Source organism: Pleurodeles waltl, chromosome 8 (genome assembly GCF_031143425.1).
Source record: "Pleurodeles waltl isolate 20211129_DDA chromosome 8, aPleWal1.hap1.20221129, whole genome shotgun sequence".
NCBI lineage: Eukaryota > Metazoa > Chordata > Amphibia > Caudata > Salamandridae > Pleurodeles > Pleurodeles waltl.
Window position 1 is genome coordinate 23,401,179 of NC_090447.1, and position 24,859 is coordinate 23,426,037.

Sequence of the window (24,859 nt, forward strand, 5' to 3'; positions counted from 1 at the left end):
ACTGGGGCATAGCAGAACAAAGGATAAGGCCATAACTCAGGGTCAACTACTTTTCAGGTCAGACAAGAGTCTTTTAAATGTGAGCCGTACCAAGTTGGGCTTCAAGTGCCCCAAGAGGTAGCATTTGGAAACCCCACAGCTGACACAGTACCAGCTGTTTAGGTAAGCAGCCAGTCAAAACACTGTTTCCTTCTATTTGTTTTCTATCATGCTCAGTGCTTGGGATACAAAAGTGGGTGTCCCCCGCTCTGCGCTTCCTATACCCTGCACCACTAGTGATTGTCTAAGATGCGTAAGAGCCTAAATTGCGCACTCCCCTTACTGCTTCGTGTGCTCCTGGCAGCTCCCAACTTGGACTCTGGGTTCTCTCCCTTACCTGTATCACTGCGGCTGTGTCCCCTCATGTGTCACTCACTGCGTGCCAGCCTCCACTCCTATTTTTTTCGCATCGCACCACTGGTATGGCCTCCTTAGTTTTTTGAGTCTCCCACTTAGTCAAGGGCTCTCAGCGTTCTCTTGTTTAGTCTCTTGGTTGCGCTGTAGCATGGTTCTCTGCCATTGTCAACTGCACTACCGTCGCTAGGAAGAGACTTTCTCTGTTGGTATGGGTCTTTCATGAATATATCTTCCAGGTATATTATAGTATGCATGTGTTGGGCATATTTCTGTTGTTTCTGCACTGACAGTTGACGTTGAAACCCAGGATGATGGACAATTTTGGCCTCAGAGCCTCGTCAAGGTGCGACCATCTTGGAATCTGACACCCTGGCACCCCTTTCTCGAGTACTACTTCACCTACTACAAAATGCAGTTTGCGGATAGGCCCATATATTTTTGCTGTCAATATTTTGGGGCCTTCTTTTTTTTAGTTATAACCTCAATGATAAAGGGCTCCTTACCTCTATCCAGAGGATTTCTGCCAGCTCGCTTCGGTTCTGGAGGACTGCCCAGATAAGAAGGTCTCGGATGGGATACTCTGGAACTGGTGGGTGCTCCACAGACATGTGACGAGTGATCTATTTTAGGTGAAAAACACAACAAAATTAGGTTGTACTGAAGGTTTGTGGCGAGGGATACATAGATTATTATTTTTTTTCTGTGTTATGAACCAAATTGATGAGAATTATGAGTTAATTTAGATGCTGGTGTGCAGAAATAGTCGGAAAGCATCACCTGGAGTTCAACAGAGAGCGTGCCCCATCTTTAAATATATATTCTAGGCATAAGAACTACGACAAGGGAAATATTAAATGACCCTGAAGCAAAATTAGAAAACTGCAGTGGGGCAAGACCACTGATTTTCTATTTTTCAGAAACAAAGGGCCTCATTTACAACTTTTTGGAGCAGGGTAGCGCCGCAAGACATCTTGCTGCACTGACCTGTGTCAAAAGGAAAGGGCAGGAAGGTGCTGAATTAATGACATACGGCTCATTGATGTTCTTTCTGCCTGCGCCAGTGCACAAATTGGTGCCTAGTGCCAATGCAGGCGCCTTTGCACCATGATGCAAGGGTGTCTGCATTGTTGGCATGATTGTTTTTGTGCAGGAAGGGACCCCTCCCTGTACAAAAACTATCAATGGAGGCATTTTCCTCTTTCTATGTGTGCCACAGAATGCAGCACACATAGAAAGAGGAAAAACTAGGAGAATTAAAATTATTTGATGCATTCCCAAGTTTACATTTTCTTTTAAATCTAGGAATGTGTCAAATTTCATGGGTATCGCATGGGAAAACCCATCTGCATCTCCCCTGGAGATGCGTAAGGTTTTGGTGTATCGCCAGGTTTACAAGCTGTGATAAATCTGGGGATGCATCAAAATCCATGGGTGTTACATGAAAACACCCATCACAATGCCCATGGAATGCCTCTCACATAGAGTAAGACATTGCAGCTTTTTGCTTTGCCTTGCCTTACTCCATATTTATGAGGCCATTCAAAGCCATGCATAGAGGCTTTCCATGGCCTCATAGATGTGATTTCAAGGTTTGCACCGCCATTGCCTCACAAATAGTGATGCAACAGTGATGCAAGGGGCTCATAAATAGGCATCCAAGTATCTATCATGCAACAACTTCCCTCTACTGGAACAGTGCTGGTATATTTAGTACTTTGCCGTATCTGAACTTCTCGGTATCTTGTCAGGCAGGCTGGAACATTGTCAATTTTACATTTTCATATTTTATATGCTCTTAACCGTCCTCCCAGATGTGACCCATGACTGGTATTGATTGATTCTCTTGTTCTCTGAGGTTGTAGAGTATTTGTGCAGGTTCCTTTGAAAGGTCCAAGATGTAAACAGGCTATGTCAGTGATAGTGACCTGGCAGGTACATGTGTGTTCTGACCTTGTCCAGTGCTATAGTACTGCAAGTCATCATCCTGTGTGTCAGTCATTTCATCATCAACACTATGGCCCTCATTACGACCTTGGCGGGCGGCTGAAGCAGCCCGCCAAGATCGGACCGCCGGGTGGCCACCAATGCAGCCGCACCCTCGCCGTGGCCATTTGGAGATCCCCGCTGAGCCGGCGGGTGGAAACCTAGTTTCCGCCTGCCGGCGAGTAGGGATCTCGGCCACAACACAGGAGCCGGCTCCGAATGGCGGCCGTGCGACGGGTGCAGTTGCACCCGTCGCACTTTTCACTGTCTGCATAGCAGACAGTAAAAAGCTGCACGGGGTCCTGTCAGGGGGCCCCACAACTGCCCATGCCAGTGGCATGGGCAGTGCAGGGGCCCCGCAACTCCCCGTACCGCCAGCCTTTTCCTGGCGGTTCAAACCGCCAGGAAAAGGCTGGCGGTAGGGGGACTCGTAATCCCCTGGGCAGCACTGCTAGCAGCGCTGCCCTGGCGGATTACTACCACCGGGGCCATTGTGGCAGAAAACCGCCGGCCCCGCCGGTGCGACTGCGGCGCTTCCGCCGCGGTCGTAATGACTTGGGAAGCACCGCCAGCCTGTTGGCGGTGCTTCCGTCATTACAGCCCTGGCGGTCTTGTATCGCCAGGGTTGTAATGACCCCCTATATCTCGTTTCCTCTTCTTCCTCCTCGGTAGAGTTAGGCTCAGCTTGAACCATCACCCTTGAGGCTGGGGTGCAGGTGGTGGAGGAATTTGTGGCTAGGCCAGGTTCAGGTATCCTGCATAAAAGTCAATCTACGTCCTCATAAGCGAAGCATTGAAATTTGCCAGGACTTGATCAATCAGCTACTATCAGTAAGATGCACAGCCCTCATAATAGTGTCTCCCTGGTGATAGCCCCAATGGGAATCCTACTCCTCATCCTTCTCCATGTAATAAGGGTGATAGCCATTGCTTAATTGTGGTGTTGACCTTAGCTTCATGGAGTTGCCCAATCTACGAGCAGTCTTGGGACCTGCTGCACCATCTTAGCCACCATCATCCTTTTGCTCCTTTTCAACAAACTACGGAGACAATTCCAAAGTCCCCTTACTAGGAGACAAAGGCATTGATAATAGTGACATGATCAATGAATCAATCAATCAAATATTTGTAAATCACAACTTATCAACCGGTGGGTCTCAAGGCCCTAAAGGCGGTGGCAGGTCAGTCGAAGAGCCAGGTCTTGAGTTCCTTCCTGAACTGAACCAGAGAGGGTGTCTGACTGAGGTGAAGTGGCATCGTGTTTCAGGTCTGCATGGTGAGGAAGGAGAAAGATCTTCCTCCAGCTGTGTTCTTCCAGATCCTAGGGATGGTGGCGGCGGCCAGTTAAGCAGAGCGGAGTTGCCTTGGGTGTGTGTAGAAGGAGAGGCGCTGGTTGAGGTAGGCAGGTCCGATGTTGTGAAGAGCCTTGTAAGCGTGTGTCAGGAGTTTGAAAGTGATGCGCTTGTTGATGAGGAGCCAGTGTAGATCTCTCAGGTGGGTGGAGATATGACTGTATCAGGGGAAGTCCAGGATGAGTCTGGACACGGTATTTGGTATTCTCTGGAATCTTGTTTGGAGTTTCTTGTTGATGCAGGCATAGAGAGCATTGCCGTAGTCGAGTTTACTGCTGACGAGTTCATAGGCAATTGTTCTTCTTGTGTTGATGGGGATCCAGTTGAAAATCTTCCGAAGCAGGCAAAGTGTGTGGAAGCACAAGGATGAGGTGGCGTTGACTTGGCTGTCATAGAGAGCGAGGAGTCGAGAATGATGCCGAGGTTGTGAGCAAGGTCGGTGGGCGTTGGGGCAGTCCTGAGGGCAGAGGACCACCAGGAGTCATCCTAGGTGGTGGGGGTGGCGCCCAGGATGCGCATCTCAGTCTTATCCGAGTTGAGCTTGAGGCCGCTGCCTTTCATCTAGTTGGCCACTGCCTTCATTCCGTTGTGAAAGTTGCTTTTGGCTGTCGATGTTTTGTCAGTAAGGATGAGAATTAGCCGAGTGTCATTGGCGTATGAGACGATGTTCAGCCCATGGTGTCTGATGACCTTGGCGAGCAGGGTCATGTAAACATTGTAGAGGGTTGGACTTGGAGAGGAGCCCTGGGGTACTCTGCAGCTGGTTTCCGTCAGATTTGAGTTGAAAGGTGGGAGCCTGACTTTTTGGGTTTGGCAGGTGAGGAAGGAGCGGATCCATTCCAGGGCTCTGCTGTGGATCCCAGCGTTGTGTAGTCTGGTGCACAAGGTGGTGTTGTAGACGGTGTCGAAAGTGGCAGAGTGGTCAAGGAGGATGAGGGCAACTGTTTTACCATGGTCCAGTAGGGAGCGGATGTCAACCATGGCTGCTCGGAGTGGGGCTTCTGTGCTGTGGTTGCTCCTGAATCCGGATTGGGAGGGGTCTAGGACATGGTTTGCCTCGATAAACTCTGTGAGCTGTATGTTGATCACTTTTTATTTACCTTTACTGGAAAAGGGTGCATTAAGATTGGTCTGTAGTTCTTCAGCTCAATTGGGTCTGCTGAGGGCTTCTTCAGGAGTGGGATTATCTTCGTGTGTTTCCATTAATCCAGGAAGGTGGCAGTCTCGATGAAGCGGTTGATGGTGCAGCATAGTTCAGGTGTGATGGTGGCGCCAGCTCAGTTGAAGATGTGGTGGGGGCATGGGTCCAAGGGTGCCCCAGAGGGGATGGTGCGCATGAGCCTCTGGGTGACTTCAGGGGTGAGGAGGGTCCAGTGGTCCAGGGTCAGTGGGGTTCGGGTCCATGGTGGTTGTGCTGGTGTGTGGAGGGGATGGGTCTTTGCTTGCAAATCCTTTGTAGATGTCCTGGACTTTTCCATGGAAGAAGGTGGCAAGATTGTCACAGAGGTCTTGGAAGGGGGATGTCCGTGGTGGCCATGCCGGCTTTCACAAATTCTTCGACTATGGTGAAGAGTTCCTTAATGTTGTGTGCGTTGGTGTTGATGCGATCCTGAATAGCTGATTTTCTGGCTGATCTGATGAGCCGGTGATGCAATGTGACAGTGCCTTTGAAGGCTTTGTGGTCTGTCTTGCTCTTACTGCTTCCCCACTTTCTCTAGTGTCGTCTGCAGGCGGTGTTGGATTCTTAGAGGTCAGGGGAGAAACAGCTGGGTCCCCTGTGGAGTTGATTGCTGGTGGGTTTTCTTAGGGGAGCTAGAGTGTTGGCGTGGTTAGCGATCCTTTGGTGGAGATTGTGAGCCGAGGCGTTGGCATCCGTGGTGACTGGTGGTAGGGACTGGAGGAGAGCATCGGTGAGCTATGCTTCGGTAACCTTGGTCCAGTTTCTGAGGGGGGGTTCGTGGGCATAGTGTTTTTAGGTTGTCTTGGTGAAGGAGAAATGGATGCAGCGGTGGTTGGTTCAGTGGAGTTCAGAGGTGTGTGAGAAGGAAATTAGGTTTCTGGTGGAGAAGACAGGGTTGAGGGTGTGTCCTGCTGACTGTGTGGGGAGGTTGGCCAGTTGTTTGAGCTAGATAGTGGAGAGCTTCTCAATGAGTGTTGATGTGTTTGGGTCGCTAAGGTTGTCATGTGAAATTTGAGCTTGGCCAGGGCTTCATGAAGGGGGGTGGTAACCAGGATCCTTGGCGTTGTGTGCGGTCAGGGCGCGTATGGGTGAAGACGGGCTTTCCATGGTGATAAGTGTGGTATAAGCCACTTGCTTTCCTGCCACTTGAAAGAGTTTTTTTTTGGTTCTCCACCTACAAACACCTTTAGTTGTCTGTTGTCTAAGACCTATTGTCTACAATACAAAATGCCAACAGATCATGACTATTCTGTAATGGAATAGCTTTCTTGTCTCAGTTCCCTGCTCACTATTCATTGGTTATTCTCTCTATTCTTGTATATGTCCTGCTCATGGAGCATACCTCTATTTCTGAATGGTTGACTTGCATTCTTTACAATACTGAGACAAAAGACTATTTTTTAGTTGTTCAGGACTCTACGGGAGTGCATCCTTATTCACATATTTCCCATTATCCTATAGTTGCTTTCATTTTAATTTTTTTTAATTTAATTTTGATTTCTTTTTGAGAGGGTCTGGCAGTTGCAGTCAGCTAAGGACTTAAATGAAGCTGCAGGTATTTACCAGTGGCTGAAATTATTTATTGCATTTAATGAAACTTTTTTTAAATTTTGGTCAGCATACTGCTGCTGGACGCTTACTTTTGGGTATTTGTTCCCGCCCATTTTGCTAACTCCCACCGCCTATTTTTTAAAAAAATGTTATGTCTTTTCTGAATACTACTCTTGCCTTTCCCCGTGTACACTTTCTTTATGATTCTACCATTTGGGATAGCTGCTTGCCATCTTGGAACAGTAAAGTAAGAATACAGCAGCAACCATGGCCTTACATTGGCCACAGACTATGCTTATTTAACCTGGGCAATCATCTGGGGTAATTTTTCTGTCATGAGGTGATGCTTCTAAAAGCAGGCATGCGCGCTCAAGGTGTCTAGAGAAAAACACAAAATCATTAGCTAAGCCAACTGGTTATAGGACAAAACCTATAGGTTTTTCCACAGCTTAGTTGGAATTGTCACTGACCGTCTACCATTGATGGTGTTGACATGAAATGTGGCTAGATACTGATGGGGCTACAGCCGCATCTGAATCATCATCAAGACGATGGCTCACAGAGCGAGCGCTGTCGATGGCACAGTCACTGATGAATAGGCGCAGATGGAGAAAAAACTGACAAAGTTGGAGATATTGTTGATGCCTTACTGTGACAAACATCTTTGAAGCTGTTTTAGCAAATGAGGACACCAGCGAGAGGGTCACTAGAGTCCTACCTGGTTAAGTCATCCACTGAAGAGCAAATATCCTTTGAGGCAGCATTTTTCTAGGTGTAATTTAGCTGCCGCTCACTATCCTTTTGAGCTTTGAAAAGAACGCCAGCTGGTTTCACATTCCTTAGAGTTGTAATATGGACAGAAGCGGTATAAACATTCTTAATAAGCGCTGTTCACATACATCTTGTTTCTGGCAACAGGCAACCCAACTCCTGAGGAAAGAAGGTTTTTTTTAACAGATTCACCTACTGAAACAAAGTTCACTTACCTAAAGTCACTCAGAAACACTTCTCCATGAGGAGACATTGCGCCAGGATATGAAAATATCCCCAGGGAAAGATTTTTTTTAGAATTTGGAAGTGCAAATAGAACATATCTGCAGTAGAAGATCAGTGCGCTGATTGGACTCCCCCACACGTGAGGTCCAGTAGAAATCTGTGCTACGGTGGCTTGTAGTAAGAGTGAAGAGATCAGCACATTTGCATTCATAAGCTTTGGCAGCTTCCCCTGGTGCAAATGAGCTACTTATTAAACACTTGTCTTTGCCTATGTGCATGTTAATAATCTTTACTGCTGTCTTCATCACTGCCACAGTTCAAGCCCAATGATGGGGAATGAGTCAAGATCCAAAGCTGGATAGCAATAGTAATCTCCTACTTTCTTCAGGGCAGGGTGTTACAAACTATCATGAGGGGAGTGGTGAATAGGATCAGCATCGAAAGGGGAGGCAGACAGTTCAGGGAAAGAAAATACAGCAAGCTCTGACAATTATTGACCTTTTTATGCAACACCTTTTATTAGTGCAGGTAAGATCTTGGAAATTGATAAGTCAGACCCTGAAACTCCAGCTGATATTCCAAGAGGCATGCTCCAATTCCTTCCTCTAAGAGTCCTCCAAAGAAAAGAGTGAAAACCATAAAGCTTCAATTTTGTCCTCCAGATTCTTCAGGTCAGCAGATCCAGCCTCCTAGTAATGCAAGCTACACCATTGAGTGTTAAGATGTGCCACAGCATGTGCTGCAGGAGGATCCACCGTTGATCGCTCAGCCGCTAATTCAACCAAAACAGGTGCAGTCACCTCAAGGTGCTCCACATGCTGATTTGTCTCTTAGAAGGCATCATGCTTGTATTCTTCACAGCCAGAGAGAAAATAAAGTTCAGCCACACAACGGAGCTCACCTGGACCGACCACCACCTGGTACATTTCTCCATAACCAGCACACTGGAGTTTTTCCCTACCCCCACACCCCCATACGCAGATGGGGAAAAATCACAGAGACCCAATGGACTACCACACCAGGAAACCTAAACTCTCTGGCAACCCAGAACTAGATGAAGACAGTCTATCTGAATGGCTCCTACAGCGCCAACAAAATCACCCCTGCAAGGAACCCCACCGGCAGAAGGTCAAACAGGCTAGAGAGGTGGTTCACCTCCAAACTCTGCACACTCAAGGGAGACTGGTAGCAATTAGAAAAACAATGGCACAACAGAGACCAAACAGACAGCACTACCTTCAAAGATGCACTCAACAAATACCAAAGATGCACTCAACAAATAACACCTACACCCCAAAGAAATAAAAAAGGTTGCCCTATTTAGCTGCATTGCGGAAAACACCAACCACCTGAAAGAACTCTTCATGATTGTCAAAGAGTTCTGCCCTGCAGGCACTGAGAACACTATCCAGCCCACTCAGACCCTCTGCGACTCACTAGCTAACTACTTCCACGACAACATCACAGCCATCTACTGCAACTTCCACCCGCAACCCAACAATATCGACCACCTACTGACCCCATCGAAAGACTTCCCCAGCCACCTGATCACAGACTGGGAGCTTCTATCCATCCAGGAAATAGGAGCCCTTAAGAACTCGACTCACTCTGGCTCAACCAATGACCGATGCCTCCACACATCTTCAACCTGGGCGAGAAGGAAATCATCCCAATCCTCACTCCCATCCTCAACACCTCCATCAGGACTGCCACCATCTCCGAAGCAGATGTCAAGCCCCTCCCTTAGAAACAATACACAAACTCCAACAAACTCAAAAATTGTCATTTCATTTCTCTGCTCCCCTTCCAAGCCAAAGTCCTGGAAAAAGACATCAACAAACAGCTCTCTGAACACCGAGAAAGACACAGACTACTGGACACCTGCTACTGTGGCTTACGCTCCAACTACAGTACCAGACCAACCCTTATCTCTGCAACAGATGACATTAGGTCCCTCTAATCCTACTCGACCTCTCCGCTGCGTTCAAAACCATCTCCCACTACACCCTCACCGCAAGACTCCACCACATTGGGATCCAAAGCAATGTCCCCAAATGAATCCATGCCTTCATCACAGGACGCATCCAGAGAGTCTGCCCCCCACCTTTTACCTCAGAACTGAAGAGCACAGTATGCGGAGTCCCCTAGAGGCCCTCTTTCAGCCTCACCCTTTTTAACAACAACGTGACACCCCTAGCAGAGATCAGGCATTCCCATGGACTCAACATCACCTCATACGCCAACAACACTCAACTCATACTCTCCCTCTCCGAAGACCACGCCTCTCCCAAAGACAACTTCAGTAACACCATGACCCACATCACCAAATAGATGAAATCCAACTTCCTGAAACTGAACACAGGCAAGACTGAGGTCATCATCTTCAGAAAGAACAACTCGCCCTGGGATGAGTCCTGGTGGCCCTCCACGCTCTGCCAACCCGTGACCCTGAGTGACCACACCCACAATCTCGGCATCATCATCGACAGCAAACTCACCTTCAAATGGCAGATAAATGCTGTGGGCTCTGACAGTTTCCATAAACTCTGCATGCTACGGAAGATCTTCAGATGAACCCCCCTCAAAACCAGAAAGCTAGTAATCCAAGCACCAGCAGACTAGACTACAGAAGTGCCCTTTACGTCGGACTCCCCGCCCAACTCCTCTGCTACCTTCTGATCATCCAGAATGCGGCTGTGAGACTCGTATTGGATCTCCCCAGGTGGACCCACATCTCCCCCCTCTGGCTGCCCGTGCACAAGAGGTGCAAATTCAAGGTCCTAACCATCGCATAGAAGGCCTTCTACAACATCGGACCCAGCCTGATCAACCATAGAGATTCCACTGGCCTTCCAAGGAGTAACGATTGACATTCCTTGCCCAAGTCCTGAGAATTCGCCGCAATGGAGGACACACCTTCTCCCACTTCACTGCCAAGATCTGGAAAGACCTCTTGTTAGACCTGACAGCCTTAGGGTGGTCATCCCCCAATTCCTTCCTTCTTCCCTCCTCTTTTATGACATTGTTTTTGCTGTTTTTTTATGACTCTGCACGTTTTGCCACTGCTAACCAGTGGTAAAGTGCATATGTCTCTTTTTTAAACATGGTAACATTGGTTCATCCCGAATTAGCATACATGATTTACTTATAGGTTCCTAGAAATATGCACTACATGTGCCCAGAGCCTGTAAATTAAATGCTACTAGTGGGCCTGTAGCACTGATTGTGCCACCCGTCTAAGTAGTCCCTTAACCATTACTCAGGCCTGCCATTGCAAGGCCTATGTGTGTCGTTTCACTGCCACTTCAACTTGGCATTTAAAAGTACATTCCAAGCCTTAAACTCCCCTTTTTCTACATATAAGTCACACCTAAGATAGGCCCTAGGTAACCCATTGTGCAGGTTGCCATGTAGGCAAAAGGCAGGACATGTGTTTTATATGTTCTGGTAGTGAAAACCTCTGTTTTCCACTACTGTAAGGCCTGCTCCTTTCAAAGACTAGCATTAGGACTGTCCTCATGTGCTTTCTGAGTGATAGATTCTGATCTGAAAGGGGTAACCAGGTCATATTTAGTATGGCCAGAATGGTAATAGAAAGCCCTGCTTATTGGTGAGGTTGGATTTTATATTACTATGTTAGAGATGCCACTTTTAGAAAGTGCACACGAAAGTACGGGGTTCTCTAGAAGCGGACGTCGCGGATATTAGCGTAGTCCTAGGTTATATGTATTCCTATTTGGAAGGGTAACGTCAGTGGAATGTCAGTTGGAAATTACCGAGTGGAACAGCGAGGGGTGGGAAGAAGGGAATTTCCTTTTACGGACTAGGTGGTCTCACACACTATATAGTGTCATGCTTCATCATTTGACCACCTAGACCCACCCAGGTAGGACATTGCCACCTGGGCGGACTCAACCTCACTGTTAAAGGAACAGGAGGGAGTGCGTAAATAAACTTGTTTCTGGAAAGATCGGGATCCAGCTAATCTACTGAAAAACTAAAAACACCTAAGCAGACACCTGTGAAGAGCAACAAATTTAATGGTGGTGTCTGTCTGGTGTAGTTAAAAAGGGGGGTTGGGACACCTCTGTGAGGACAAGGACTCACAGGGTCACCTAACTAATTACTAGCCAACATGTTTCTGCCCTCAAAAGTGAGCCAATGAAGGTCTCGGGGCATTCGTCAGGGCCTAGGATCCCTACGTCTCACGTTGGAGGAAAATACTCTATGGGGAAATCAAAGAGTGAGAGAATGAAAAAAGAATGATCTACATTACCCAAGGAATTACCTTGAGGCGGCCTATGGGGAAAAAAACAATTAATTAGCACTCTGGTGGCACACAGCACTGCAAAACCAACCAACTACACACGTGTCAAGGGGATGCATTCATGCACGAAACACATATGTTCAAAAAAGGTAAAATACATGCGTGGAGTGACTGAGTGGGTATATCTACACAAGTGGACAGTCCTATCACTGCAGGGAATTCTAGTTCTTACCCTTTTCTTAGAGGCAGCTAGCCTCTGGTATCCAGGAGGGGGAGTGTCCCCTTATAGTCACACACTAAGGGATAGAGAGGAACATAAAGACGAAGTGAGGAGAGAAACAGAAGTAGGCAGAATAGATACAGAGGGAGCGATAGGGGGGGGGAAAAAAAGCAAGTTCCCAGTAGGAACCCACTATTGCTGGTAGAAAAATACTGGTTAAGAAAAACCGAAGTGACTATAGACAAAAAAAGTAAGATTAAAAGCAATAAGGGCTTATCTGTGTTGCCTGTGATCCGGTATGCCACTCACTACATCAAAGGGGACGCTCGCCGTGCGCCTACTTCGTCCTCTCCTTGGACCGCTTGTGACAAGTGGCTGAGGGAGAACGGTCTATTTATGGCTGTAAGAAATTCCAGGTGCGCCCTGTTAGCGCGTAAATTGGAGTTCAATTAATGTTAATCACCGCCGCGGGCCTCTTTGCGTTACTAGCCTCGATATGATTGCCGTAATGGCGGGCGCACCGGCCAAGCCGGGGCGCCGGCATGAATGTGATCGAGTTCAAAGGCGGGCCTCTTTAGGTTGATGGCGCGGTGTGCTTTACCGCACCCGCGGGCGCCCCAGCAGTGCTGGGGCGCCGGCAAGAGTGCGGGCGAGTGCAAGGGTGGGGCCCGAGCCGGAAGATTCCGGCCCGAGCGCCACCAGCGGAAGGCTCGCGTTTACAGTGGCCGCTGGGAAATGTAGTTCCCAGCGGTCCCGTAGCCCAAAGGGCTAAGAAAGAAAGAAAAAACAAAGAAAAAACGAGGAAAAACGAGGGGAAGAATAAAGAAAAGGAAGGAGAGGGGGGGGGGAAGGAAAAAAGAGGGGGGGGAAACGAAAGAAAGGGAGGAGGGAGAAGGGATATTGTAGACGAAATGCAACCGGGGGGGGGGGGGAAAGGGGAAGACAAAGATAGAGCAGAAGCGGACGGAAGGGAGGACTCATAAATTAGTCAGAGAAATCATTTATTGAGTGTGAACCAAGGGATCTCATCATTAAGACCATTGGTGTCCGTGTGTAATCTCCAGACCCAACGTTGTTCGGTCTGGAGCAATCTCTGTGTCATATTGGAGGACGATGGAGATAGTTGCTCAATGACCGTCCAGTGTAAGTCATCTGCCGAATGTTTTTCCAGAAGGAAGTGGTTAGTCAATTTAGTAGCCTCTCGTTTACAACGGATAGTACTCCTATGTTCACAGATTCTCGTGGCGACCTTTCTAGATGTCATTCCCACGTATTTAAGGTTACAGGGGCATCTAATCAAATATATCACGTTTTTGCTGTTACAGTTGGTTAGGGATCTTTGAGCCCATGGAGTCTTAAGGTCTAGGTCTATTGTGGTTGACTTTTTGGTGAAACAGCAGACACTGCAGTTGCCACATGGGTAGTGTCCTCTTGGTGGTGGGAGGCCCCATAGTGTGGTTAGTGTCGTCAGGGAATTGTTTTTTTCTTCTTTGGGTCTTGTGTGGACAACCATGTCCCGTATGTTTGTGGCTCTTTTAAACGCATGTAGTGGCTGCTGAAAAGGTAAACCACCAGATATAAGGATTTTCCACTCATCATTGATGATTTTCTGAATCTTATTGGATAGTGGATTAAAGGTAGTCACACACACAATTTGTTCAGTGTCAGACATCCTAGTGCGTGGTTGTAGTAGTTGGTCCCTATTATTATTCCCCGCTCTTTTGTATGCTCTCTTCACCAGATGTGTGGGATAATCCTTGGTTTGCAGCTTACTAACCAATTTCTCAGCGTGTTTGCGGTAGTTTGTGAGGGTGGAACAATTCCGTCGTAGACGTAAGAATTGACCAACCGGGAGATTCTCCCTCAGGGACCTTGGGTGGAAGCTTTTGAATTGGAGCAGGTTATTCCGATCTGTGGGTTTATAATAGACCTCTGTGGCTAGAGCCCCATTGCTTTCATAGATTGATAGATCAAGAAATGCTAGTTGGTTGTCACCTATGGTCATGGTGAAGTTCAGGAAAGGGTTAGCTGTATTTAACCAATTTACAAAATTCATCGCCTCATCTCTAGTTCCTGTCCAGACCAATAGAATGTCATCTATATATCGTTTCCAGAGTTTAATCTGCTGGGAAAACGGGTTGTCATTGTGGTTGACTACCTGTCTCTCAAAGTGATCAACATAGAGACATGCTAGGCTAGGTGCGAAAGTGCTACCCATAGATGTACCCTGTATTTGCAGGAAAAAGTTATCCTCAAACTTGAAGTAGTTCCTTGTGAGAGCCAAATGTGCCAAGTCAAGTATGAAGTCAGGCGGTGTACGTGACTCTCCTCTATTGGCTTCCAAAAGGTCGCTAATGACCTGCAGAGTGGCCTCCTGGGGAATGTTGGTGTATAGGGATTCTACATCCAGGGTGATCAACAGTTCTCTAGTTGTGTCAAAAGCCACAGAGTCTAATAAGACTAACACATCCGTCGTGTCTTTTAGGTAAGTAGGAATTCTTCTGACCAATGGCTGAAGGAAGAAATCCACAAATTGAGACAGGGGTTCTAGAACCGATCCGATCCCGGATACAATAGGTCTCCCTGGTGGGGGAATTTTCCCTTTATGCATTTTAGGGAGAATATAAAAGTAGGGAATCCTAGGGTTAGCCTGTATCAGGAAGTCTGCCTCATGTCGAGTAATCCAGTCGTTCTCTAAGCCCTTAATCACGAAAAAGGAAATTTCATCTTGAATATCAGGTGTGGGGTCTCGAGATAAGCGTTTATAATGGTGGGTGTTACCCAACAGACGTTCGCACTCATCTCTATACATTTTAAGTGGAGAAATTACCGTTGCTCCCCCTTTGTCTGCTGGTTTAATGATTATCGTGGGGTCAGATGTCAGGCCTTTCAGAGCTGAAAGCTCGGCCGTACTCATATTCTGGTATGTTTTTTTGGTGGTCCCAGTAAGTGCGTTAACTTTTAGGGATACTGATTTCTCAAAAGCCAGGACCTCGGGGGGCATCTGTCCCGTGGTTGGGCAGAAGGTGGACTTTGGGCGTAGGCCAGTGTTTTTGTCTGAAGCCTCGTAATGTTTCTCCAAGAAGAACGTTTTCAAACGTATCTTTCGAAACAAACCCGCTAGTTCTGTTCGGGTTTTAAATAAGTCAATTTTGGGCGTGGGCACAAAGTTTAAGCCCTTGTTTAGTGCCTTAGTTTCAATTTCACTCAGAACCCGGTTACTCAGATTAATAATGTTATCTGTTTGATTATCCGTCAGGCTCGTTACAGTGTTTTGCTTGTCCCTGGGAGGGGTTCCCTTTGTGCAGTATTCTCTGGGGTGTCCTCTCTTGGCCTCCAATGTACCTCTTTCCTTTTTCCTTTTCCCCTCCCGTTGCCTCTGTCTAAAAAAGGCTGCGGTGGCTCAGGAAAAGACCATTGTGCAGGGTGTGGGAAAAAGGGCGCCTGGTATTGAGGTGGGAGTCCATATTGGGAAGGCCAACCCCATTGTTGATTATGGTATGGAGGGCAGGGGGGTAACATAGGTGGAGGATTCCACCTTCCCCGGCGTTGCCCACGTCGTCCGCGACGTTGCCGCAAATTATCTGATGATGAACTATCATTATCTGAACTGGTGTTACCACCAGATGAGGTGTCGGATATGTTGTTAGTTTTCGCTACATAATCCGATTTGGTATAAGGGTATATCTTCTCGTGGGAGAACCGATCGAGATCTTTTTGGAATTTAGAAATCTTTCGCTGAGTGAGATATTCCTTATGCTCGTTCATATTTTTGTTAACCTCCTCTAGTTTCTTTTTAAAGGAGAGAATGCTCATCCCTGATTTAAGGTTATTCTCACTCGTTTTTATCTGAATTAGGAGTGCCTCGGATAACCTTGTCGCTGTTTTTATGATCAGGATGAGCCAATCTCTAGTACACTTCCATGCTATCAAAGCCCAATCCTTTCTAAATTCTAGATCTTCAAGGAATATACGTGGGGCATTGGTGACCAACAGTCCATTTGGTGCTGTATTGCTCCGGAGGTATTCAGTCAGAACGGCCCCGTGGAGAATAGTTTTGACATGAGATCGTTTTAGTTCTACTAGTGTATCCCAGTCGCCCAACTGGGACAAACTCTTGGAGAGGGTGGTCTCACCAAGAAGTGAGGGGGCCGACAGAATGGCTGTCAGATCCTCATCACTGAAGGAGAGTCCTTCCGCCATACTGGGGAAGAAAGAGCACCGATATGAGGCAGTAGGGGGAGAGGGGAAAAGAAAGGGAAGAGGACAAACAACCTTAGTGTTGGTGTGTGGTCCTGGACAAAGGAGCAATAATTACTCACTAGAGGGGGGGGACTCTCGCAGCTAGCAGCTGCTCAACTATCATTACACATGGAGAGAGCAAGAGGGAGGAGGGGGGATAACTATGGAGGAACACTCCGTACTTAGCTCCCTATAATTCAAAGTACACACGAAAGTACGGGGTTCTCTAGAAGCGGACGTCGCGGATATTAGCGTAGTCCTAGGTTATATGTATTCCTAATTGGAAGGGTAACGTCAGTGGAATGTCAGTTGGAAATTACCGAGTGGAACAGCGAGGGGTGGGAAGAAGGGAATTTCCTTTTACGGACTAGGTGGTCTCACACACTATATAGTGTCATGCTTCATCATTTGACCACCTAGACCCACCCAGGTAGGACATTGCCACCTGGGCGGACTCAACCTCACTGTTAAAGGAACAGGAGGGAGTGCGTAAATAAACTTGTTTCTGGAAAGATCGGGATCCAGCTAATCTACTGAAAAACTAAAAACACCTAAGCAGACACCTGTGAAGAGCAACAAATTTAATGGTGGTGTCTGTCTGGTGTAGTTAAAAAGGGGGGTTGGGACACCTCTGTGAGGACAAGGACTCACAGGGTCACCTAACTAATTACTAGCCAACATGTTTCTGCCCTCAAAAGTGAGCCAATGAAGGTCTCGGGGCATTCGTCAGGGCCTAGGATCCCTACGTCTCACGTTGGAGGAAAATACTCTATGGGGAAATCAAAGAGTGAGAGAATGAAAAAAGAATGATCTACATTACCCAAGGAATTACCTTGAGGCGGCCTATGGGGAAAAAAACAATTAATTAGCACTCTGGTGGCACACAGCACTGCAAAACCAACCAACTACACACGTGTCAAGGGGATGCATTCATGCACGAAACACATATGTTCAAAAAAGGTAAAATACATGCGTGGAGTGACTGAGTGGGTATATCTACACAAGTGGACAGTCCTATCACTGCAGGGAATTCTAGTTCTTACCCTTTTCTTAGAGGCAGCTAGCCTCTGGTATCCAGGAGGGGGAGTGTCCCCTTATAGTCACACACTAAGGGATAGAGAGGAACATAAAGACGAAGTGAGGAGAGAAACAGAAGTAGGCAGAATAGATACAGAGGGAGCGATAGGGGGGGGGAAAAAAAGCAAGTTCCCAGTAGGAACCCACTATTGCTGGTAGAAAAATACTGGTTAAGAAAAACCGAAGTGACTATAGACAAAAAAAGTAAGATTAAAAGCAATAAGGGCTTATCTGTGTTGCCTGTGATCCGGTATGCCACTCACTACATCAAAGGGGACGCTCGCCGTGCGCCTACTTCGTCCTCTCCTTGGACCGCTTGTGACAAGTGGCTGAGGGAGAACGGTCTATTTATGGCTGTAAGAAATTCCAGGTGCGCCCTGTTAGCGCGTAAATTGGAGTTCAATTAATGTTAATCACCGCCGCGGGCCTCTTTGCGTTACTAGCCTCGATATGATTGCCGTAATGGCGGGCGCACCGGCCAAGCCGGGGCGCCGGCATGAATGTGATCGAGTTCAAAGGCGGGCCTCTTTAGGTTGATGGCGCGGTGTGCTTTACCGCACCCGCGGGCGCCCCAGCAGTGCTGGGGCGCCGGCAAGAGTGCGGGCGAGTGCAAGGGTGGGGCCCGAGCCGGAAGATTCCGGCCCGAGCGCCACCAGCGGAAGGCTCGCGTTTACAGTGGCCGCTGGGAAATGTAGTTCCCAGCGGTCCCGTAGCCCAAAGGGCTAAGAAAGAAAGAAAAAACAAAGAAAAAACGAGGAAAAACGAGGGGAAGAATAAAGAAAAGGAAGGAGAGGGGGGGGGGAAGGAAAAAAGAGGGGGGGGAAACGAAAGAAAGGGAGGAGGGAGAAGGGATATTGTAGACGAAATGCAACCGGGGGGGGGGGGGAAAGGGGAAGACAAAGATAGAGCAGAAGCGGACGGAAGGGAGGACTCATAAATTAGTCAGAGAAATCATTTATTGAGTGTGAACCAAGGGATCTCATCATTAAGACCATTGGTGTCCGTGTGTAATCTCCAGACCCAACGTTGTTCGGTCTGGAGCAATCTCTGTGTCATATTGGAGGACGATGGAGATAGTTGCTCAATGACCGTCCAGTGTAAGTCATCTGCCGAATGTTTTTCCAGAAGGAAGTGGTTAGTCAATTTAGTAGCCTCTCGTTTACAACGGATAGTACTCCTATGTTCACAGATTCTCGTGGCGACCTTTCTAGATGTCATTCCCACGTATTTAAGGTTACAGGGGCATCTAATCAAATATATCACGTTTTTGCTGTTACAGTTGGTTAGGGATCTTTGAGCCCATGGAGTCTTAAGGTCTAGGTCTATTGTGGTTGACTTTTTGGTGAAACAGCAGACACTGCAGTTGCCACATGGGTAGTGTCCTCTTGGTGGTGGGAGGCCCCATAGTGTGGTTAGTGTCGTCAGGGAATTGTTTTTTTCTTCTTTGGGTCTTGTGTGGACAACCATGTCCCGTATGTTTGTGGCTCTTTTAAACGCATGTAGTGGCTGCTGAAAAGGTAAACCACCAGATATAAGGATTTTCCACTCATCATTGATGATTTTCTGAATCTTATTGGATAGTGGATTAAAGGTAGTCACACACACAATTTGTTCAGTGTCAGACATCCTAGTGCGTGGTTGTAGTAGTTGGTCCCTATTATTATTCCCCGCTCTTTTGTATGCTCTCTTCACCAGATGTGTGGGATAATCCTTGGTTTGCAGCTTACTAACCAATTTCTCAGCGTGTTTGCGGTAGTTTGTGAGGGTGGAACAATTCCGTCGTAGACGTAAGAATTGACCAACCGGGAGATTCTCCCTCAGGGACCTTGGGTGGAAGCTTTTGAATTGGAGCAGGTTATTCCGATCTGTGGGTTTATAATAGACCTCTGTGGCTAGAGCCCCATTGCTTTCATAGATTGATAGATCAAGAAATGCTAGTTGGTTGTCACCTATGGTCATGGTGAAGTTCAGGAAAGGGTTAGCTGTATTTAACCAATTTACAAAATTCATCGCCTCATCTCTAGTTCCTGTCCAGACCAATAGAATGTCATCTATATATCGTTTCCAGAGTTTAATCTGCTGGGAAAACGGGTTGTCATTGTGGTTGACTACCTGTCTCTCAAAGTGATCAACATAGAGACATGCTAGGCTAGGTGCGAAAGTGCTACCCATAGATGTACCCTGTATTTGCAGGAAAAAGTTATCCTCAAACTTGAAGTAGTTCCTTGTGAGAGCCAAATGTGCCAAGTCAAGTATGAAGTCAGGCGGTGTACGTGACTCTCCTCTATTGGCTTCCAAAAGGTCGCTAATGACCTGCAGAGTGGCCTCCTGGGGAATGTTGGTGTATAGGGATTCTACATCCAGGGTGATCAACAGTTCTCTAGTTGTGTCAAAAGCCACAGAGTCTAATAAGACTAACACATCCGTCGTGTCTTTTAGGTAAGTAGGAATTCTTCTGACCAATGGCTGAAGGAAGAAATCCACAAATTGAGACAGGGGTTCTAGAACCGATCCGATCCCGGATACAATAGGTCTCCCTGGTGGGGGAATTTTCCCTTTATGCATTTTAGGGAGAATATAAAAGTAGGGAATCCTAGGGTTAGCCTGTATCAGGAAGTCTGCCTCATGTCGAGTAATCCAGTCGTTCTCTAAGCCCTTAATCACGAAAAAGGAAATTTCATCTTGAATATCAGGTGTGGGGTCTCGAGATAAGCGTTTATAATGGTGGGTGTTACCCAACAGACGTTCGCACTCATCTCTATACATTTTAAGTGGAGAAATTACCGTTGCTCCCCCTTTGTCTGCTGGTTTAATGATTATCGTGGGGTCAGATGTCAGGCCTTTCAGAGCTGAAAGCTCGGCCGTACTCATATTCTGGTATGTTTTTTTGGTGGTCCCAGTAAGTGCGTTAACTTTTAGGGATACTGATTTCTCAAAAGCCAGGACCTCGGGGGGCATCTGTCCCGTGGTTGGGCAGAAGGTGGACTTTGGGCGTAGGCCAGTGTTTTTGTCTGAAGCCTCGTAATGTTTCTCCAAGAAGAACGTTTTCAAACGTATCTTTCGAAACAAACCCGCTAGTTCTGTTCGGGTTTTAAATAAGTCAATTTTGGGCGTGGGCACAAAGTTTAAGCCCTTGTTTAGTGCCTTAGTTTCAATTTCACTCAGAACCCGGTTACTCAGATTAATAATGTTATCTGTTTGATTATCCGTCAGGCTCGTTACAGTGTTTTGCTTGTCCCTGGGAGGGGTTCCCTTTGTGCAGTATTCTCTGGGGTGTCCTCTCTTGGCCTCCAATGTACCTCTTTCCTTTTTCCTTTTTCCCTCCCGTTGCCTCTGTCTAAAAAAGGCTGCGGTGGCTCAGGAAAAGACCATTGTGCAGGGTGTGGGAAAAAGGGCGCCTGGTATTGAGGTGGGAGTCCATATTGGGAAGGCCAACCCCATTGTTGATTATGGTATGGAGGGCAGGGGGGTAACATAGGTGGAGGATTCCACCTTCCCCGGCGTTGCCCACGTCGTCCGCGACGTTGCCGCAAATTATCTGATGATGAACTATCATTATCTGAACTGGTGTTACCACCAGATGAGGTGTCGGATATGTTGTTAGTTTTCGCTACATAATCCGATTTGGTATAAGGGTATATCTTCTCGTGGGAGAACCGATCGAGATCTTTTTGGAATTTAGAAATCTTTCGCTGAGTGAGATATTCCTTATGCTCGTTCATATTTTTGTTAACCTCCTCTAGTTTCTTTTTAAAGGAGAGAATGCTCATCCCTGATTTAAGGTTATTCTCACTCGTTTTTATCTGAATTAGGAGTGCCTCGGATAACCTTGTCGCTGTTTTTATGATCAGGATGAGCCAATCTCTAGTACACTTCCATGCTATCAAAGCCCAATCCTTTCTAAATTCTAGATCTTCAAGGAATATACGTGGGGCATTGGTGACCAACAGTCCATTTGGTGCTGTATTGCTCCGGAGGTATTCAGTCAGAACGGCCCCGTGGAGAATAGTTTTGACATGAGATCGTTTTAGTTCTACTAGTGTATCCCAGTCGCCCAACTGGGACAAACTCTTGGAGAGGGTGGTATCACCAAGAAGTGAGGGGGCCGACAGAATGGCTGTCAGATCCTCATCACTGAAGGAGAGTCCTTCCGCCATACTGGGGAAGAAAGAGCACCGATATGAGGCAGTAGGGGGAGAGGGGAAAAGAAAGGGAAGAGGACAAACAACCTTAGTGTTGGTGTGTGGTCCTGGACAAAGGAGCAATAATTACTCACTAGAGGGGGGGGACTCTCGCAGCTAGCAGCTGCTCAACTATCATTACACATGGAGAGAGCAAGAGGGAGGAGGGGGGATAACTATGGAGGAACACTCCGTACTTAGCTCCCTATAATTCAAAGTACACACGAAAGTACGGGGTTCTCTAGAAGCGGACGTCGCGGATATTAGCGTAGTCCTAGGTTATATGTATTCCTATTTGGAAGGGTAACGTCAGTGGAATGTCAGTTGGAAATTACCGAGTGGAACAGCGAGGGGTGGGAAGAAGGGAATTTCCTTTTACGGACTAGGTGGTCTCACACACTATATAGTGTCATGCTTCATCATTTGACCACCTAGACCCACCCAGGTAGGACATTGCCACCTGGGCGGACTCAACCTCACTGTTAAAGGAACAGGAGGGAGTGCGTAAATAAACTTGTTTCTGGAAAGATCGGGATCCAGCTAATCTACTGAAAAACTAAAAACACCTAAGCAGACACCTGTGAAGAGCAACAAATTTAATGGTGGTGTCTGTCTGGTGTAGTTAAAAAGGGGGGTTGGGACACCTCTGTGAGGACAAGGACTCACAGGGTCACCTAACTAATTACTAGCCAACATGTTTCTGCCCTCAAAAGTGAGCCAATGAAGGTCTCGGGGCATTCGTCAGGGCCTAGGATCCCTACGTCTCACGTTGGAGGAAAATACTCTATGGGGAAATCAAAGAGTGAGAGAATGAAAAAAGAATGATCTACATTACCCAAGGAATTACCTTGAGGCGGCCTATGGGGAAAAAAACAATTAATTAGCACTCTGGTGGCACACAGCACTGCAAAACCAACCAACTACACACGTGTCAAGGGGATGCATTCATGCACGAAACACATATGTTCAAAAAAGGTAAAATACATGCGTGGAGTGACTGAGTGGGTATATCTACACAAGTGGACAGTCCTATCACTGCAGGGAATTCTAGTTCTTACCCTTTTCTTAGAGGCAGCTAGCCTCTGGTATCCAGGAGGGGGAGTGTCCCCTTATAGTCACACACTAAGGGATAGAGAGGAACATAAAGACGAAGTGAGGAGAGAAACAGAAGTAGGCAGAATAGATACAGAGGGAGCGATAGGGGGGGGGAAAAAAAGCAAGTTCCCAGTAGGAACCCACTATTGCTGGTAGAAAAATACTGGTTAAGAAAAACCGAAGTGACTATAGACAAAAAAAGTAAGATTAAAAGCAATAAGGGCTTATCTGTGTTGCCTGTGATCCGGTATGCCACTCACTACATCAAAGGGGACGCTCGCCGTGCGCCTACTTCGTCCTCTCCTTGGACCGCTTGTGACAAGTGGCTGAGGGAGAACGGTCTATTTATGGCTGTAAGAAATTCCAGGTGCGCCCTGTTAGCGCGTAAATTGGAGTTCAATTAATGTTAATCACCGCCGCGGGCCTCTTTGCGTTACTAGCCTCGATATGATTGCCGTAATGGCGGGCGCACCGGCCAAGCCGGGGCGCCGGCATGAATGTGATCGAGTTCAAAGGCGGGCCTCTTTAGGTTGATGGCGCGGTGTGCTTTACCGCACCCGCGGGCGCCCCAGCAGTGCTGGGGCGCCGGCAAGAGTGCGGGCGAGTGCAAGGGTGGGGCCCGAGCCGGAAGATTCCGGCCCGAGCGCCACCAGCGGAAGGCTCGCGTTTACAGTGGCCGCTGGGAAATGTAGTTCCCAGCGGTCCCGTAGCCCAAAGGGCTAAGAAAGAAAGAAAAAACAAAGAAAAAACGAGGAAAAACGAGGGGAAGAATAAAGAAAAGGAAGGAGAGGGGGGGGGGAAGGAAAAAAGAGGGGGGGGAAACGAAAGAAAGGGAGGAGGGAGAAGGGATATTGTAGACGAAATGCAACCGGGGGGGGGGGGGAAAGGGGAAGACAAAGATAGAGCAGAAGCGGACGGAAGGGAGGACTCATAAATTAGTCAGAGAAATCATTTATTGAGTGTGAACCAAGGGATCTCATCATTAAGACCATTGGTGTCCGTGTGTAATCTCCAGACCCAACGTTGTTCGGTCTGGAGCAATCTCTGTGTCATATTGGAGGACGATGGAGATAGTTGCTCAATGACCGTCCAGTGTAAGTCATCTGCCGAATGTTTTTCCAGAAGGAAGTGGTTAGTCAATTTAGTAGCCTCTCGTTTACAACGGATAGTACTCCTATGTTCACAGATTCTCGTGGCGACCTTTCTAGATGTCATTCCCACGTATTTAAGGTTACAGGGGCATCTAATCAAATATATCACGTTTTTGCTGTTACAGTTGGTTAGGGATCTTTGAGCCCATGGAGTCTTAAGGTCTAGGTCTATTGTGGTTGACTTTTTGGTGAAACAGCAGACACTGCAGTTGCCACATGGGTAGTGTCCTCTTGGTGGTGGGAGGCCCCATAGTGTGGTTAGTGTCGTCAGGGAATTGTTTTTTTCTTCTTTGGGTCTTGTGTGGACAACCATGTCCCGTATGTTTGTGGCTCTTTTAAACGCATGTAGTGGCTGCTGAAAAGGTAAACCACCAGATATAAGGATTTTCCACTCATCATTGATGATTTTCTGAATCTTATTGGATAGTGGATTAAAGGTAGTCACACACACAATTTGTTCAGTGTCAGACATCCTAGTGCGTGGTTGTAGTAGTTGGTCCCTATTATTATTCCCCGCTCTTTTGTATGCTCTCTTCACCAGATGTGTGGGATAATCCTTGGTTTGCAGCTTACTAACCAATTTCTCAGCGTGTTTGCGGTAGTTTGTGAGGGTGGAACAATTCCGTCGTAGACGTAAGAATTGACCAACCGGGAGATTCTCCCTCAGGGACCTTGGGTGGAAGCTTTTGAATTGGAGCAGGTTATTCCGATCTGTGGGTTTATAATAGACCTCTGTGGCTAGAGCCCCATTGCTTTCATAGATTGATAGATCAAGAAATGCTAGTTGGTTGTCACCTATGGTCATGGTGAAGTTCAGGAAAGGGTTAGCTGTATTTAACCAATTTACAAAATTCATCGCCTCATCTCTAGTTCCTGTCCAGACCAATAGAATGTCATCTATATATCGTTTCCAGAGTTTAATCTGCTGGGAAAACGGGTTGTCATTGTGGTTGACTACCTGTCTCTCAAAGTGATCAACATAGAGACATGCTAGGCTAGGTGCGAAAGTGCTACCCATAGATGTACCCTGTATTTGCAGGAAAAAGTTATCCTCAAACTTGAAGTAGTTCCTTGTGAGAGCCAAATGTGCCAAGTCAAGTATGAAGTCAGGCGGTGTACGTGACTCTCCTCTATTGGCTTCCAAAAGGTCGCTAATGACCTGCAGAGT

At 47.2% G+C, this 24,859-nt stretch overlaps 1 protein-coding gene across 4 annotated transcripts in view; it reads right to left on the reverse strand.

The window, feature by feature from the left end:
• LOC138249674 (transient receptor potential cation channel subfamily M member 2-like) overlaps nt 1–24,859 on the reverse strand; it is a 519,042-nt gene that overhangs the window by 270,463 nt on the left and 223,720 nt on the right. For all 4 annotated transcript variants that reach the window (XR_011194834.1, XM_069203635.1, XM_069203637.1 and 1 more), the window contains one exon: nt 900–1,016. Coding sequence is in view for 3 of the 4 variants with exons in the window: in XM_069203635.1 (XP_069059736.1) it covers nt 900–1,016 (117 nt within the window). In the remaining variant the exon portion in view is untranslated. The remainder of the gene's footprint in view (nt 1–899; nt 1,017–24,859) is intronic.